General features: G+C 41.6%; 1 protein-coding gene across 3 annotated transcripts in view; it reads right to left on the bottom strand.

Moving 5' to 3' along the window:
- Positions 1-5,163: 5,163 nt before the first annotated feature.
- CLTCL1 (clathrin heavy chain like 1) overlaps positions 5,164-17,989 on the bottom strand; it is a 34,824-nt gene continuing 21,998 nt past the window's right edge. The window contains exons 18-34 of one of the 3 annotated variants that reach the window (XM_077188073.1): positions 16,825-16,947; positions 16,261-16,406; positions 15,686-15,869; positions 15,312-15,504; positions 14,665-14,822; positions 14,405-14,569; positions 14,162-14,269; positions 13,683-13,850; positions 13,451-13,600; positions 12,488-12,619; positions 12,035-12,145; positions 11,316-11,486; positions 10,532-10,753; positions 9,803-9,823; positions 7,501-7,576; positions 7,013-7,096; positions 5,164-6,496 (exon numbers count right to left, since the gene is read on the bottom strand). In XM_077188073.1, the coding sequence (XP_077044188.1) occupies positions 6,381-6,496; positions 7,013-7,096; positions 7,501-7,576; positions 9,803-9,823; positions 10,532-10,753; positions 11,316-11,486; positions 12,035-12,145; positions 12,488-12,619; positions 13,451-13,600; positions 13,683-13,850; positions 14,162-14,269; positions 14,405-14,569; positions 14,665-14,822; positions 15,312-15,504; positions 15,686-15,869; positions 16,261-16,406; positions 16,825-16,947 (2,328 nt within the window). In that variant the 3' untranslated portion in view covers positions 5,164-6,380. The remainder of the gene's footprint in view (positions 6,497-7,012; positions 7,097-7,500; positions 7,577-9,802; positions 9,824-10,531; positions 10,754-11,315; positions 11,487-12,034; positions 12,146-12,487; positions 12,620-13,450; positions 13,601-13,682; positions 13,851-14,161; positions 14,270-14,404; positions 14,570-14,664; positions 14,823-15,311; positions 15,505-15,685; positions 15,870-16,260; positions 16,407-16,824; positions 16,948-17,989) is intronic. The other 2 variants (XM_054645841.2, XM_054645842.2) reach the window with 2 other exon arrangements.

The following is a 17,989-nucleotide window of genomic DNA, read 5'->3' as shown; positions in this document are numbered from 1 at the left end:
TCATGCCAAGTCTAAGGCCCCCCCCCCTCCTTTAACACAGGGCAGTAAAGGAGGGGGAGGAATTACCATATGAACGGGAGGAACAGTCGTAGTCCTGGTCACAACTGCAGAGCAGCTACTCATGTTCAGGTTACCATTATTAGAATGGTAAAGATAAGATAAATTCTTTCAAACACGGCAAACAAACAAATGCATTTGGATTTCTGATTAACCTCTGCAACTCCTCATACCTTTCCATCAAATCATCATGGCTTTCACATCTGCCTGCAGACACGTACGCCTGTGCTGTGAGGCCATGATTACCTTCACAACAAACACTGGCTCTTACAGATTCCCCAATCACCAAGGCCAGTGCACAACCTCATCCTGTCCAAGAAAATACCACACCACATGCTTAATTCACATCAGACTCAATGGGATTCTCAGCAGTGCTTACCTTGCTGAACAGGGAAAGGATTATTCATATTTAATCACATGCAGATTGCAAGCCATCTCCTGCAAGGACCTGACCTCCAAGAAGCTGCTAACACCACTTGTCAGCAGAAAGCCTGAAGGAGAAACAGTGAAACATAATAAACAATCCCTGAAATACCAGGGGCTGCAAGAGGATGTTTTAAATCCCATTAGTTGTGTGAAAGTAAATACTTAACCAGGCTTACATAGTCAAGAGCATCTCCAAAGAAATGCATGGTCAAAGCATAGAAAAGCAACATCAAACCCACCAAGTTACTGCTCTCGCTTCAGGAATTTTCATGGAAACAACCCTCTGACAATCTGAACTCATTTCCCTTGCTGGTGGCTGGTGCTTGTTTCTGCTGGCATACAAAGACTTGTGAAATTCTTAGGTGCTGCTGCAGCCTGTGTGCCTCATGGCACCTCTCCAAGCCCTAATAATCAGAATTTAAAAGAGCTACTGAAAATGAAAGCAACTTGCACAATTTATTTTTTCAAACACAAACAGCAATTGCAGACAGTTTTCTGGATCCTCAGAAGCACATACTTACATGTTGACACCTAGTTCCAACTTATTCCTCCCTTGCCCCTCCCTAAAATTATTATTACTTTTATTTAATTGGTACTAGACAGCACACCATGGTTTCAGAGACCATGAGAGGTCAGTATGGGGCACATAACTTCCTATTATATATCCTGGGATCAAAGAACCTCTTCATTTCACTGAGTTAACAGATGTATTATCACAATTGTTACAACTCATCAACTACTACAAACCTTTCCATGCATTATTAATCCCCATCACTTGCGGTCTTATGATAAAATAAGAAGACTCATTTTCTCTCAGGTTCTCTGTTGAGGCAAAACAATTCCTTTATGCAAAACAGATCCTGCATATAACTGGCTTCAAGAAATGAAAATACTGCTGATTTGAGTCAACATTTCCCCAGCTTTGAAGTGTGTGCTGCAGGAGCTGCTGTGATTATAAGCAAGATGATGCTATTCCAAACAACGAACACGATTCCCACTTGAGCAGAGCACACATGCAGAAAGAGCTCCTGTTGCTACACAAGATTATTCACTGAGATTACCAGGACTGAGCCTCTCATAAGCACCACAGAAGTCCTTGTTATGTTCTGTGTGGGCCTTACTCAGCTCAGGAGAGTAAGCCCATGTACAGCATGTACCGATTATCATTCTGCTACCCTGCCATGGCGTGAATCCCTCACAGCAGGATGTATTACTCAGCAAAGCAACTCCAGTTGACAAACTCTATTAGCAGTTGGTAAGGCCATTTCCCCACCCCCTAAGTGGAAAAAAAAAGTACCTTACAAAAGGAGAGCAATTCAAAGATTTATTAAGCACCATTTCCCACCCAAACTCACTCCTAGCTCCCCATCTGGATAACCACTGCTTGGGGAATTTTTGCTCTGCATAATGTTGGAGAACAGTGCTGTGGAAAACAACATACCAGAAGACTTTGTAATTCCTTCCTTTCATAACCACTGGGGGGAAAGGAGAAATGGAGATTTTTAGACAAACAAATTTTACAATCTTGATTAAAAATAACAGACAAGAAAAAAAAAATCATGAGTCATTGAACTACACAGGAAATGCATAACTGAATAAGCTCAGAACCTGACTCAGGACTTTTAAATTCAGACACATAGAAGACAGGACTTCACTGCCTGTATTTCAAATTCATCTTAAGCTTAAAAGCTGTCAACTTTATATTAGCTTGGAAGAAAACAGATGGATGTTGTTGCCTTTTAGAAAGATTGCAAAGGCTCCAGACAAACTGAAAAACACATCTATGCTAAGAATTTTGCAGTGTTGTATTAGTAAAACATGAGTCAGGATCTGTCATTACCTTTGGAAAGGTGCCCACAGAAAATGCACAATACTGAAAAATGAGAAAGCTAGACTAGTGACAACTCGCTGGAGGCTGGACACCTGCTGAAGGTGCACAGTAATGGCTCCAGATGCATTAAACTGGACTGGTGCACCTGCAGGTTGCTATAGCAAACCCTCATTCAGTTGCAAACCCCAGCCTAATTACACACCAGTGTCACAAAGCACTTTGGTGGCGTCAAGCATTTTCCAGCCTTATGTCCTTATCTGGAAACAAATGAGATTGAAGCAGTCTTGGGGTACCCTGTAAAGCAAAAAAGGAAATACAGTCAGCTTGGAACCAAGTGCAAAAGCAAACTATTTACAGCAGAACAGAAGGGACCCAGAAAGACTGCAAGAAGCTTTAAAGATGAGAAATAACACTGTCATAAGGTAATGCATACACTTGATAAACTGCTTGTAATGAGAACCTGGTACATACAGTGCTACCTGCACCAAGATCTGCAAGAGTTCTCGCCTCATTTTTTTTCAGCAGATTGAAAAACTGTCATGCTGATTCAGTCACACTAAGAATTTCTCAGAGGCCAAGTCCTAGCCTGCCAATTAGGATATCACACATCCAGGCATAAGCATTAATTACAAGCAGTTGACAGTCAGCTTTGCCAAAGTACTAAAGTTACTCACACTCATTTGAGTAGGCATCTGAGGTTTGTTTTTCAGTTTTAGAGTTCAATAAATCAAGGAAATTTCTTGGGCTTTTGAGTAACTGCTGCTGAATTTGCTAGGGGGGGGTGGGGGGAAGTTGTTCCTTGTTTCCCACAGCCCAATTAAAGATCCATGTTGTGCTGGAAGTGCCAACTCTCAGCACGGCAGCTGCTAAAAGACTCTTAAATCAGAATTAGGCTTTTGACCCTACAGTTACTACTGTCTTCACTGTATCATGCCTATTATTTGCACAAACTTCAACAGATTTCATCTGCCGAGAATTTTTATTTTTTTAAGGAGCTAACATACTCCAGATCATTTCCTTCTGCTATGCTATCATTTAATTATAGAGTCCTTAAAAAGGAGGAAGGGAAATGAAGTCTTGTAAAATACCACACCATTACATGAAATAAGAAACAGGACTTACCCCAGCAATGCATTCCTCCTGAATTCCCCTTGTGAATTGCTTGTCTTCTCTGATGCCAGATCTGTACATACACACCCAGAGTTTGACAGACCAGGGAAGATTCCCCTAAGGTCTGACAAATAGCAAGAGCCATTACACAGAAGGAGATCCATACTCTGTTTCTCACAGTGAAAACAAGAGGCAGTAAAAGCCTGTATGTAGTCTCAAGCAACTCATCCTCTGACATAAGTCTGGAAGTTGGTCTCCAGATGCTGCAGGCTGCAGCAGGTTCTGCATGACCACATCATTCTACAGGACAGCACCAGCCCTGTGTCACTGGGGTGGGAATTAGCAAGAAGCTTAGCTTTAAAGCAGATTCTCAGCAAAACAATCTTATCCAAGTTCTCAAAAACTTGGACATCACAAATTCATGAAATGAAGTAAATCCTTCACCTAACCCCTAAAAGAGAAGTTATTTCCTGCTGTGAATGACTTCACTTTCAGAGAAGCAGTGAAGTACCTTGGTAACAAACAAGAGTTTGTTCCACATTTTAGGTACAGCTGCACTGTATTGGCAGGGAGTCTGTTTTGAATGCATGTCAGAGTGCAACATCACAAAATTTATAAAAGCCATTTTACTTAGCAAGAGCTTAAATACCAGGAGAGTAACTAAAGCAAGACTGTTGATCAGAGCTGGCAGCTTTGCTTTCCTTGAGAGCTCAGTCACTCCTGTAATTAGATTTCTAGACTGAGGCTATTAAGGATCCCCAGGCTACCTCAATTCTCTTACAGTCAGGAGCTGTTCCAGCATTTGATCTAGCACTTCACTGTGTTCCATCATTGGCTTGCACTTGCTGCTATAAAGTCAGAGCCCGTTTTTAAGTTAGTATGTTGGAAAGTCCTACAGTGATACTAATCTTAGAGCTGGTCTTCAGTTCAGCTGACTTACCCCAATTTATTTCAACTGACAAGGAACTGGTTACAAAACAGAAGTACTATTTTCCTGGAAAATGGCAAGCTACCTGGCTAATTCCTGCAGTGAGTAAGTGTGGACAGAGTGGAGATTTTCCTGAACTAATTACCTGCTCAGCATTTCAAGCTGAGCTGTGAGTGCTGATCAGTACAAAGTTGAGGTTAGTACATTACCACAACACTTGGGGTATTCTGGCATCCATCATGAAGGAGGGCTGCATCCCCTTGCCAATGCTGCCATGGTGTGGTGACCAAGGAGACAATACACTCAATTAAAATTAAACACACACAATTAAAATTGTGCCAAAGCACAGTCTGCTGCTACTGATTCCACAACCCTGACAACCTCCACTGGTTTGCATTAAAAGGTGTTTTGCCCTGTTCAAAGTGGGACTCAGTATGAAAGGGTGCAGCTTACCAAAACCACTGCTATGCTGATGTATCTCAGCAGAGAAGACTCTCTCTCATTGCAGCATCTCCCTCCACACAGGACTGAAGCTTTCCCAGGCCCATGAATGAAAGCATGAGAACATGTGACTGCCTCCTGCAGCACGCCCTCCCCATGTGACAGCCTGTGCTGATGTGTCTGGTGAAGAGACCACAACTCCCTTAAGTTCCTTACTAGGCCTCCCCTGTTACGTGCCTTGGCACAAATCTCCTTTTCCTGCCTGGCATCCTCAGTTGTCAGTTTAAGAAACCTGATGCTATGAGTGGCAGTGTATTACTACCAGCCAGTCCCCACACCCGAGACAGTAAGACTAGAACCACACGGTGGATACTGCAGTTTTACATTTATAATTGAACTTTTATAATATTCAAGATTAGCACAAGATTCATAACCATAAATTATACATTGTTATCTAAGTACATAAAACGTTAATGATACATGTATTTGAAGTGGCACAAAATAATAATATATCCCTGTTGGCATTCTCAAAGGAAGAGGTGGGTGATGGACACGCTGTTGATCCTACTGCAGCATAGCAGAACTGAGTCAGTGCACCCTGGTCACTCAGGTGGTGCTGACTCTGCCCACCAGACAGGGTCAGAACATGGTGTGGCAGGAAGCCAATGCCAGAATCAGTTAAAGGTGCAAATAAAAAGTCAGGATTATGGCCCTCCCTACTGCCTCAAGATGGTAGCAGTACGTCCCCAACCCTGACGCTGTGCTCTTGCATCTCCAGTGCTTTGGCAGCCCATGCACACTCCCATGTTCTCTTGCCACACACAGCTGAGGTTTTTTTTAGTACCATTTAACGTCAATAAGTAACATGCTCTCTTCTTGTTAAACAAAAAGGATCTGGGAAGTGTTTGCTCTCTGGCATGAGAAGATTTATTTTCTTCAAGTCTCAGATCTACTCCAGAAAATAGAGAACAGACTCCAACAGTATTGAACCCCAACAGTATTGAACTCCAACAGCATTATTGTCCAGAAAAGGAAACTTTCCCAATATTCCTCTAAACATTCAGAGCACAAGTATTAGAAAAGCCCATTTTCTTTTGCACATAAGAATGCAAATAAAATGGGGTGGTCAGATGTACACAAGCTTTCAACAATTCATTATTAAAGAGATGTTTCATTGAATTGTTAACAACCCTGCTACATCAGTAGCTTCAGCTAAAGCTTTAACAACTTGGTGCCAGGCAATTTCCCAGCTGCCTTCAATGGGCTTTTCCAAAGAAAGAAAATTATGCTCTCTTCCCCCTGGCCTCAAGTAGTTATTGCTATATGAGTTAGTGAAATAGTGCCTTAACTTCAGACAAGAGTCTCACAATGTCATTAACAAAAGCTGCCTTTCAGAGGTTGAAATGTAACCGGACAATAATCAATAAATAACAGTAACAGGCATCCTGCTGAAATCTCCTCACTGAGCTGGGCAGCAAGTGTGTTCAGCCAACAGAAGGTCATCTGTGCCTTGTACACTTCTTGGAGAAGTTAAAAAGGGATGGGAAGGAAGAGAACAGACACAGTGAAGGTCTGTCAGAGAGCTAGTTACATATTGAAACCATAAACAGGCGGCTGGGTGAATCCTGGTGCTGTGTATCCATATGGGAAGTTTGCCTGGGGAGGTACTGCACTGGGGCCTGCTGTTAACATCAACTGCTGGCCTAGGAAAGTATGAGACAAAAAGAAAGTTAGTTAAAGATCCCAACCTTCCCTAATGCTAGCTGTACAGTGTGATAGGACTACTAGGCTTTAGCTAAAAATCAGCCCCTGTGCAAGCACACACCAGCAAGTCACACTATTCCAACATATTCCATGGAGAAAGCACCCATGCCACCTGCTCTTGCTACCAGGAAGCTACGAAAGAGCAAGGCAGGATGCAGAGGGAAGATGAATATCCACTGATCTTGAGGTCATAATAAACATGGCTTGTTTTGAAGAGACCATACTGAAAGCCAAACTGGTACTATTTAACCCATGCATGGTCAGATCTAGAGAATAAAGCAAGTCAAGCAAATAGTTAGGTCTGTTAGGTCTCACAGTCTGGAGGGTGCTGCAAAGGGTCTGAACACACCTTGACAGATTTGTTTTCATCACTAGGCCCACACATGCCTCATGCATCTGTTAAATGCAGGTTAACATTTATATCAGACAGTGAACCAGTCACATCCTTCCCTTACCAGCCACTTCTAGGTGCTTGTTAGCAGAATGCCTCTTCAGAAGGGCTTCTAAAATAGCACCACACTTGAAGACAGCCATGGTGGCTGCACATGTCTTAAAATGCGTGAGCTAAAAAGACAGTCTGCCTTTCTACTTGGAAGAGCAGAAAGCAGACACATTCCTCAGACAGGAATAAGAAGAGGAATTTTCATGCTAAGTTATTCCTGGGGTTGGCAACACCCTGGTATCCCTTGTCCTATTACCATACTGAAACATGATTCCTAAAGTAGAGATCTGAGCCATGTAAGAGGAGCAATACTTTAATCTGAAGAGTAGAAGTACTGTAAGAGTGAGATGTCACTTCAACAATTTACACAATTCATTGAGCAGAGACAACCATTTCAATTACTGTCTAGTTGAAACCAGTTTTCTTGGATACAATGTAATCATGTAAGCTGCCTCCACAAACAGATACCAGAGTGACAACAGGTAATCAATTAAAACCTACCAAATACTATTGGAGTGGGTTCAGCTACTTGTTCCTCTTCTTTTCTTAGGCTTTCAGAAGCATCAAGTTTATCCACCTACATTGAAGTGAACAGGAGATTTATGAAGGCCTTGTCTAGGAATTGCACCATTGTGTGAAGCTTTTCATGCCTGGTACTTCAGCTATCAAGTGCTCCTTTTTAGTCCAAGTTGGAGACTACTGAAGTCTGCCTATTCCCAGCAAGCTTTGCTGTAAAACTGACTTCCCAATTCTTTTAGGTGTATTGCAATAAGCAGCAGCTCTCAAATGCAGATGAGGAACTCATTACCTTCAAAGGAAGCATTTTTTGGGGCCTTATTCTAGTCACTGCTAACTATGATCCAGAACTCAAACCCAACAGAGCGTCCATCATCTCAAATGGGCCTAATCTGCATTTACCTATTAACCTACAATTCTCCTCCCCTTCAGTGACACCTCACAGATATTTGCAAATATTCCAGGCCCATGAAGTTTGATCTAACCTAGGACTACAGTCTAACCTGGCTGCAAGGTACTGGTTTAACTATACTGGTATTCACAAGAGACTTATTCTAGGGGAAACTCTAGAACCATCATGGAAAGTGGCCTAGTAGTATCAGCTTTATACAGATCTCAGTGCTGTGCCACATAAAACTCTGTTCATGCTAAACGAATTTGTGGAAGCACTACAGTAATGCAGGAGCCCTAAACACAACTTTAGATTGTGGGTGTGGAGGGCAATCTGAAGAGCAACAGTACTTTCCTTCTCAGGTTTAACCAGCTGTATCTTTCAGAAGAGAACCACTGAGACTGAAGTCTACAAGGCATAAAAGTCACACAACTTCACATCCTGGTACAGGCAGTATTAACATTGTGGGCAAACCTACATTTAGCTCAATGCTATATTTCAGCTGTTCCTCTCCTCCTTTCCCACTGCAAGGATCACATCTGGTCTGAGAACTGCTTCAAGAGGGATCTCTGTTAAACTTTAGAGATGTTATCCAGATATGGTGTTTAACAGTTTCCTCAACGTTTTGAAGTTTGCCACTCAAATTGACAACCTGAGTGGCAGCAGGTCTTTACTGGTTCATTTATAGGTGTCAGCCTAAGAGCTCTCCAGAGTAACACCAAATATTGCTGTTAAAAATGCTATCCAAATTACCATGGATCAAAGCAACTGACAGGTACCCATTTCCAACTACCTGTCCTGCTCTACTTATCCCCAGCCTCAGCTCTCTTGGGTTTGCCTTTCCCTGGAGCTGTCCTACAGTGGCTCTGGCCAGCAGCACAGTCCTGCCCTCAGCTGGGCAAACAGCAGGAATGCCGAGAGCAGCCATCCCCAACAAGGGATGAGCAGCTCTAGGAAAGACAGATCACATTGGCTCTGCTGCCTAGAACTGGTTCAAAAGGTTTCCAGGTGAGTGTCATTATACTCCGTGTGCCTGACTCCTGGGACAGAGGCTACTCTGTGCTTTAACATTTTTTTATGCAGAAAAGACAAACTCTGGAAGATGTACACACCCCACCAAAACTAATCTATTCCTTTGTGCTTTTGAAGTTAGTTACATGACAATTTTAGACATACCACATTTAAAAAGCCCATTCTCCAATTTCATGTTTTGCAGTTAATTCAACAGACTAAATTAGTTTCACTGTAAACCACTTTCACCATGCAGATTTTCCTTCTGGCAAGTTATCCCATATTTAGTACACATGATTACTTGTAAATCCAACCAGCTGTTTAAGATAAATTATTTTAGACCTAAACCTCATATGGAAGAGTTCAGGTAAACTTGTGTGGCAAGTTTCTCCTGAGTGAAATATGAGTACGAGATGTTTAAGATCTGTGCAAGTACTTTCATCACACCAACAGGCAAGAAGTTTACAGAAGCTTCATGTCACTATACAAACTCACCATCATGCCTGAATTATTGCACACTTTGGTAATTTACAGTGTAAAAAGCAATTTGCCCTTGGAACACATCCTGTTACATGGCAATTGCTTTTATTTGGTTATGAACAGCATCCTCCCTGCCACAAAACATGTAATACAGTGAAAAGGAGCCCAAAGTAAAGCCCTCCTCAAGCACTTGTTTTTGTGTCCCATGAAGAGGAAAAGAGTCTGGTTGGATTTTCAAGTTGCTTGTGAATAGTTATCCTTTTAGCATTAGAAAGTGAACAGGAAATGAGTTAGAGCTAAATTACACTGCTCTTCTGGCAGAAGCTACAGCTAGATTCCTGTAAAAGAAACCTAGGATATTGAGGGACACAAATAAACACAAAGAGTTTGAAATCAGAGTGTCACCTTATAGAATAGTCCATCAACCTGCAAGAAAATTCAGAGGGGAATACTTAACATGACTTATTAGCAGCAACCTGAAGCAGTCACTTTTACATTCCTCATTTTAATGAAGCTCTTTACTGTGATGCCCTATGCAATCCTACAGCCTTCCAAGGCAGAATCTTAGCTTAGTATCTTAGAGCTGTTTGAGACAAGCATTTCAGGACCACACATGATCGGAATCTCTTTTCCCTCAGTTGAGGACCAGCTCTTAATATCAGTATTGTGCAACCAGACTATGAATCTAAAGTTCTGTTTTCCATTTAAAAAACCAAACACCTTCAGCAGTCTACTCCTATGGCTGATATAGGAAAAATGTGCACTCAAAAGCCCTATGCTCTTTTTACTCTAGGAAATAAGGGGACTTTACTTTCATAGTTACACAAAGATAAAAGTGATATATGTGTTGTCCTCACCAAGTTTTCAGTTCATCAGCTATGGAGCTGCTGTGAGAAGCACACTTGCTTATGTCTACCGGTAAAAGCAGAAGTTTAACTAGACCTCTTCAAGTGCCAAGGCATCTATTCATTAACTTTGCTAGCTAGCCTGGAGTGATGAAACCTACAGAACTTCAAGAAGACTTCCTCTATGAGGAATGGTAATATTCCAAATATATGCAAAGAGCTCTGGTTTACATAATGCTAATCATACAGCAGACTAAAGTCTTAGCTTTTTAGCCTATGCAATACTCACTTTGGTAAGGTACTCTCTCATCACTTGGATGAAATAAGGCATTGCAAAGTCCATGATGTTATGTCTCCATGCCAACTCAAGGACTACATCTGGGTGCAGCAAGTCATAGCATGTGAAAAGGCAGGCTGCAAAGCACTCCTGCTTGCCTTCTTCCAAGAACCACTGGAGCAGCTTCTCAGCCAGCTCTGCATCTTTGGACTCTGCAGCATACTGCATAGCATCCTAAAGAAAAGAACAGTTAAGCTTGACCCTTGCCTGTCAACATCTTGCCCTACTTCTTAAATCCACGTTATTGCGAGCCAGATAAGCTGAGTACTTGGCATACCATGAAGTTAGTCTTTAACAACACCAGGCATGTTCTGTAGGAGGCAAGATACCACACACAACAACTCTGAGGTAAGCCAAATACTTTATTAACATCATCCAACAAGATTCCTAGAGACTATGCACAAACTGGCCTGTGAGAACTCACTACAGGTTTGAAGAGCATACCACTATAATTGCATTTCATCTGCACCCTTACAAGAGCCTGTGACTTGAGGCCTATTGGATAATGCTCCATACTGATACAGGTACATACTGTACAGATGCCAATGATTGATAGAGACACATCCCCAGACAAAGGACAACATGATGAAATTAGATTTAAGACATGCATTTGAAACTGCAACCACTTCTGCTTTAAGAGTCTTTCATTCTAGTGAAGGATTACAAATTAAAACTCTAGATTTGAAACTAACAAACATTCAGTATCCAGGAGATTTCTGCAGTGTCATTAACTCACCTTATACAGACGGTCTTTCTTGCACAGCTCCACGCTCTGTTTCCAGCGGTTGTTACCCTTGTACAAGTACGCTGCAATACGCCTAAATTCAATTAGTTCATGCTTTTCCAGACGCTGAGCCAATGTTATGTTATCAAAGTTGTCATAGGCATCAATGGAAGCTCTCAAACCCTGTTTGAGAGAGAGTTGTTACACGTGCTTCCAGATGGCAGTAGGTGAGAACTAGAGTAGAGTAGCATCTATTCCTAGTGTACAAGTGCTTCAGTTCTGCCAGCTGGATGTTGATACCGTGGCTACTACTGATTTACCCGAGCGTTTCGTGCACCTTTCCAAAGGATACTTTCTAACAAAGCAAGATGCTAACTTGGTCATACCCATTCCAGACTAGAAGAGCAAGTTACGATAAAAAGACAAAGCTTGTCTTCGAATAGCAGCCAATGGGGCCAGAAGCAAGTTTATTTACTGAAATGCTGTCCCACTGAGTACATACCTGATACTGACCTTTCAGAGGTCTGCTCTGAGAAAAACATCCGTGGCACCTGCTTTTTTGCAAATCATTGACATCTCAAGACTCCTGCCTGCTAAGGACCTGACTGCACACCCTCTCTCTGTTGCACTGGAGAAGTGTTATCTTCTACTCAAGGACATTACTGTGTCAGCAGCTTTTTTTGCCAGAGAGCCATCCCTCAGGCTTAGCAATCTGTTTTTTTGGGGCTCACCTGGAAATCTTCCTCTTCTGTTAAAAGGTTGTTTAGAGCTTCGTTAACTCCTTTGTTGTTGTGGTTCTGGACTGAACGCAGGTAAGGCTTTACTAGAAATAGCTGATTAACCTGGAAAGAAGATGTTTCCAATACAAGATTAAGTACAGCAATCCTGACACTGCATTCTCCTGAAACAAGTTCCCATTTTTTATTACAAGAATTTGTGCTTATTGTTAAAACCCTTCAGACAAGGTATCCTGTATTGCCAGGAGTAAAATAAAACAGTTTCCAAGGCCAGTTATGCAACTCTTCTGCATTTCCCCTATCAAGCCAGGACTGGGCTGCTTCTTGGTCCTTTATACCGGTGGCAAAGCTACTCAACAGATGTCAACTCTGTTTTCCAGCCAGAGCCTGGAGTATCTTAACTTGAGCAAGAGGACTTTTTGTTGACCTACAATCTCCCAAACTCACCTTTGAGAAAAAATTGACTGTCCTGGTGTGATCCAGTCGTGGAGACAATACAAGCAGGAGATCATTGATCAGCAGAGGTTTGTAGTCTAAGTAGAACTGCAAAGCTTTGTAGTACAGCTCCACATTGGCCACCTGCATGATCAGATACTAGTTAGTACTTTAAACAGAAGTTAGCCCAAGGTGCTTAGTTCAGACCACTAACTCAGCACAAAGTTTATTTGACTCCTACTAAAAAACAGCTTAAGTTTCCTTCCAGAGGTCAGAAGTTTTACACTGATGCAGAATTCTTGTTCAATCTTATGATTGCTTCTTGTACTATCTGCTTCCAGACAGTGAAACCACAGGCTACCAGGGGCATTATGAACCAATTCTAATCCACTGAAGAGGTCCTGGCACAGGCAGCCATTACAGTTAATATGACCATTTGTCAACTTCTGAAGTCACTGAAGACTGTAGCCTTAAAAAGTCTTTAAATTGCTTTCTTGAAACCCCCAAGAGCAGTAAGAGTGTACTCAGTCTTAAATCTTGTTTAAACTACTTCTCAAATCACTATTCTCTGCTGTACTCATGGGACTGCCCACCCCACTTCTCACACCAAAACAGCTGGAAACATATGCAGAAATTTTTCAAGAACAGCTACAGCCTCAGACTAAAACAGCAGTCAGCTCAAAGGTATTAAGGAGGTTAGGCCTCTTGCTTGTGACCTATGATCCTGTGCAGCCTCTAAAAACATTCTGTGCTAGCTGCTGCCACTCAACAGAATGTGCTGCACAGCAAAAAAGAAATAGTGTAAGATCAGATTAATTCTTTGTGTTAAACTAATTGGAAGTTGTTTTAAGTACAGCAGAGAAATTGAGTAGTAACTTAACCAAACTGTTTTCTAAACAGCAATTCTGTTGTGCATTTTTGTCTCTGTCCTGAAAGAAGCTTTCAGCACTTTGCTTCAGTTACCAAGTTACTTACCTTGGCAATTATGTCTTTAAACTGGCCTTCTTTCCAGGCATCAGTGGGATGATTCATCATAGTAATTATTGCATTGTCATACTCCTCATACTTGTCATACAGGAATACAAGTTCTGCCCAGAGATGAGCCTGTTCTGCAGCTCTGAGCACCTAACAAGAAAAACAAAAAAATGCACCAGGTCTGATTCACTGGCAGCTTCCCACCTTCACTTGCAGCTACCTTACTGCATACCTTTGGAATATTAACTCTAGACCAGAAAAGTTCCAGATGTTCCCTCATTTTCTGAGGTTTGAATTTGGAGTATAAGATGGCAAGTTCAGTAAACATCCCCATGTGAGCACGCTCTAGGCCCAGAGCAGCTTCCAAAAGGGCAATGAGGTCTTCAAAGTAGCCACGATCCTGGATGTTATGAAAATAAGGATTAATAAAGCTTGCTAAAATGCATATTTACTTAAATACAACATGCTTTGACTTTCCATTGAACTGGTTGGATTTTTGATTCCAATGAGGTGAGAGAATTATAAAAGAAGGCACAATGGAAACTATTATCTCTCCATTTACTACAGAAAAAATGCACATCACCACTAAGAAATAAGAGAGAAAAAAAAATTAATTTAACTATTAGCTCCCAGGGTATCTTTTTTTTCTGTGACCACTTTATTAGCAGATACAAGTATGCTGTACAAGTCTTCTAGAATATTAACAGTTACCTGATAGTAACTGATCAGCTCCTCAAGTTCATCAGCATGGATGACTATGTGCAAGCCACAGATCTGTGCCAAGCGGAATTCTTTTCCATCCACACAGGCAAAGCAGACCTGTCACAACAGTCAGCAAATAGTTAACGGGACAAAGCTTTACCAAATTTGAGGTCTACTAAGAGCTCCAAATAAGTATTTCCATAATACTTGTTCTAGAATTAAAATCTATTAAAACCCACAAGTTTAAGTTACCTCCTTCCAAGTCCTCGTGCTATTGGCTTTGCGGCCACTGTCCACTGCTGCCTGATACTCCCCAAGGTGCACCAAGGTAGATGCCAGGCGAGCAAAGTTGGATACGTTGTTATAGAGAAGTTTTGCTGCTTCGTACATCCCCTCTTCGTAACAGCGATCACCGACCTGAATGAGGAGCCCAAGGTAAACCAAAGTAGCAGTAAGAACGAGGGGTCAGCTAAGCAGAAAGTCACACTTGGAAACTGTGGACAAAGACATACCTGTTGTATATGGGCATTATTAGGGCCACTAATAAACTCCTCCAGTTCTGACAGACGATTAGTTTTTGCCAAAGCAAAAATAAGTTCTGTCTCTACGTAAGACTCTCTAGCCTTCTTCCTGGCCATCTGTAAGAACTTGACTAGGTCCTCCCAATTATCTGGAAGAAAGCAGAGATATGCAAGATCCTATGTTTAGTCATTCTGTATTGTTTACCTTGCCCACCTTAGAGACAGTTTTCACAAGGAGGCTCAAACTTCTCCTCTACCATGATAATAAACCATTTGCACTTGACTTATGGAATTCCCTGTCAACACCAAGTCACCTCCAGGTAAGACTGGACTTCTTGCTACCATTCTGCAATCCAACTGGCAAGCAATTCTGCCACATACAGCTAAATAAATACATTATACTTAGTGATACTTTAGATAACAGTCCAAATGATCTCCATGGAGAGGTCTATGTTTGGTGTAGCAAGACAGACAATCTTGGTGACAGGAATCTCACTTAACATTGACTCATCCATTCCATGTACTGACTGTTCCCATTTTCTCTGAAACAGAATTCCTAAGTCTCAATAGTTCCTAACGTAAATGCAATAACCTAGCTCACATCCAAGCAATCTGAAGTTGAAGATGCTTTGCCTTACCATTCCTATTAGCTGCCTGAACGACTTCCATGTAGGCAGATGGATCATCTGCCTTTATATAGGAGTCAATGGCTTCCTTCACCAAGTCCTTCTGGAGCTGTGCTCTGGCCAGTTGGCTCCACACTGCTGGTTCATTACATCTCTCTGCAAATTCATAAGCACGGTCTAAGTTGCCAATGTGCTCAATCAGCACCTGTTTGAAATTGAAGTTCCAAGTTAAAAATCTAAGTTTTGTAACACTGTCCCTTCTAACACAAATCTTTCTTCAAGTGTATACACTGCTCTGTGTAAGCAGTATGAAGTTAACTGCTCTTAGAACAGCCATTTCTGTCCAGGGAAGCATTCTACACCACCATGCAGGAACCACACCTCACCTGAATTGCTGAAGTATTGACATCAAATTTTCTGAATATAGCAAAGGCTTCCTCATATAGCTCATTACTGATGGCAATGTTGGCAATATCTGGGGCATCATAGTTATCCAGCCGATTGATGTATTCCATCACTCGGGTGCGGTCGGCCTTAATGGCAGTCAGGATCAGCAGATTCTGCAGATTCCTTTGGTTAACAGAAGGCATAGGCTATAAGCAGTGCACAGCAACACCTGCTTAAGTGACATGGATTGTACACGTGAAAAAATAAACCCACTTACTGTCACTAGAAATAACATTTCATCACCAGATTGAGAACCACTGACATTTAGCTTCAAAAAGAACTGGCTTACCAGTATTAATGTTCTCCGGCCTCAACACATCACTGCAAATTACACAGTGTGAACTAGCTCTGTTCTTCAAGTACAAAGGACTCCAAATTCTAGCTTTTCACCTTATTATAAACACTGAAGAGTGTTTAGGTCTTGCAACCAAGAGGCCCATGATAACCTGGATCGTTCACAACCTAAACAAAGGTTCTGACTAGGCTAAACTTGAGGACAAAGCTCTCCTCTTACCTGTGTTCACTAAATACAGAATTATCCAAGACAATTTTTTCCAATAACTCAATCAGTTCATTTGGCAGATCAGCAGTCATGAAAGCTTTCACAGTTACAGAAACTTCCTCTGGATCCTGTGTCTCTGATAAAGCTGTTTGGACAACCTAGATTCAAAGGCAGGAAACTAGTAAGTGTTTTCCCCAAATTAAGTATTTGTCCATTTGTCAAGTTATTTGTCCAGTGAAGTACAAATTAAAGCTTCAGAATTTTGATAAAAACAGCAAGAAACAGCTATTAGCTGTATTTTATACAGAAGTAAAATCACATCTTGCATCTATATGGGAAACAAATTTCCTAGAGGAAGGTCATTCTCCAGGACAAAAAAAAAAATCTTACTGGTAGCTACATCTTCTGACCATGAAGGTCAGAATTAATACCTGCTACTCCAACTCTTACAAACTTCTGTATGGTGAGATGAGGCTTTAAGGGGTCTCGTGGGGGAAGAATGCTACTTAAATGCTCCATAATGTTTGAGACATCCTGAGGCCTTCACAGACTGGAAGTTGAGCCTTTTTGCTGTACCTGGTCAATAAGCTGCCGCCTGAACGGGTTGTTTTCTTCCAGTACATTTGCCCAGAGCTCAGGGTCCTTCCTGCGCACCAGGTAGCGAGCCTCGCTCTTAAACAGGGAGTTCTCATTGCACACCTGAAGGAGAAGTTACAATTATTGGCATTACTGTTAAGGGCCAGTACCACAAAACAGGTTTAGCTAGCTATGAACCAGACACTCTAGAAGACTGACTAGAACTAATTTCTGACCAATGCTAAATGCCACAGACAAGTTCTTACCCAACCTCTGATCTGGAAGGCTCATGGAGAAGATCTCCAGCAGAATTTCTATAGCTTCTCTTGGTTTTGCCCAACACAAACACTCTGACTGTGGCTTCACAGTAACTATTTGCTTCTGGTTGAAGTGAAGACCTGCAGAAGCCTGAAGAACTTAAGTTTTAAATCTAGAAAGGGGAGCCACTTGCCTGGGCAGTGCTAAGTAGTGAACTGAGGAATGGTGCAGCTGTTTAAAGCTAGAAGTAGGTTATGTATTTGGTGTCATTAGCTTTACACATGTTTACAAGTGTTCAGAATAGCAAGTGGCTTGGATTCTCTTGTTAAGGTGTTAAGGGTACAGAATAAATGTGAAATTCCTTATAGAAGTGCACCACGGGAGAGTTACCAGTTGTGATCCTATTCGTACCACTAGCTCTGACTTCCAGCTTGAAGAGTAGAAAGCTGAAGGCCTAAGTCATCTTACAGCAACAGCTCACATTGCTAGTATCCAAATAAGCCCATGGAATCTCAATTACTGTGCTGTAAGCAAATCAGTACTAACACAATTTTGCTTTATACTTTACTTTTACCAGTTGCAGGAGTTGACCCTTCTTCCAGGAGACAACAACATCTCAAGAATAATTCTTACAGGAAAAAGATCTTTATTCCACAACCAGAAACACCTTCACAGAACATCAGCTCAGGGAAGAAACTGGTACAGACAGGCTTTAATGGCTAACTCAAATGGTAAAGTTTATCCTAGCAGCCTCCTAGCAAACAACAACTCAAAGCCACCTTCATATCCTGAAATAAAGGAGACAAATGTAGCCAGCCCTTTTTTAACAGCTAGATGATATTACTTAAAAATTAAATACTTCAGGCTGCAAAGTCATTCACTTTAATCCAGTAGCAAGCCTGGATTA

The sequence above is a fragment of the Agelaius phoeniceus genome, chromosome 18 (genome assembly GCF_051311805.1).
Source record: "Agelaius phoeniceus isolate bAgePho1 chromosome 18, bAgePho1.hap1, whole genome shotgun sequence".
Taxonomy (NCBI): Eukaryota; Metazoa; Chordata; class Aves; order Passeriformes; family Icteridae; genus Agelaius; species Agelaius phoeniceus.
The sequence above is the reverse complement of the archived record's forward strand: the minus strand, read 5'-3'. Positions and strand labels throughout refer to the sequence as shown.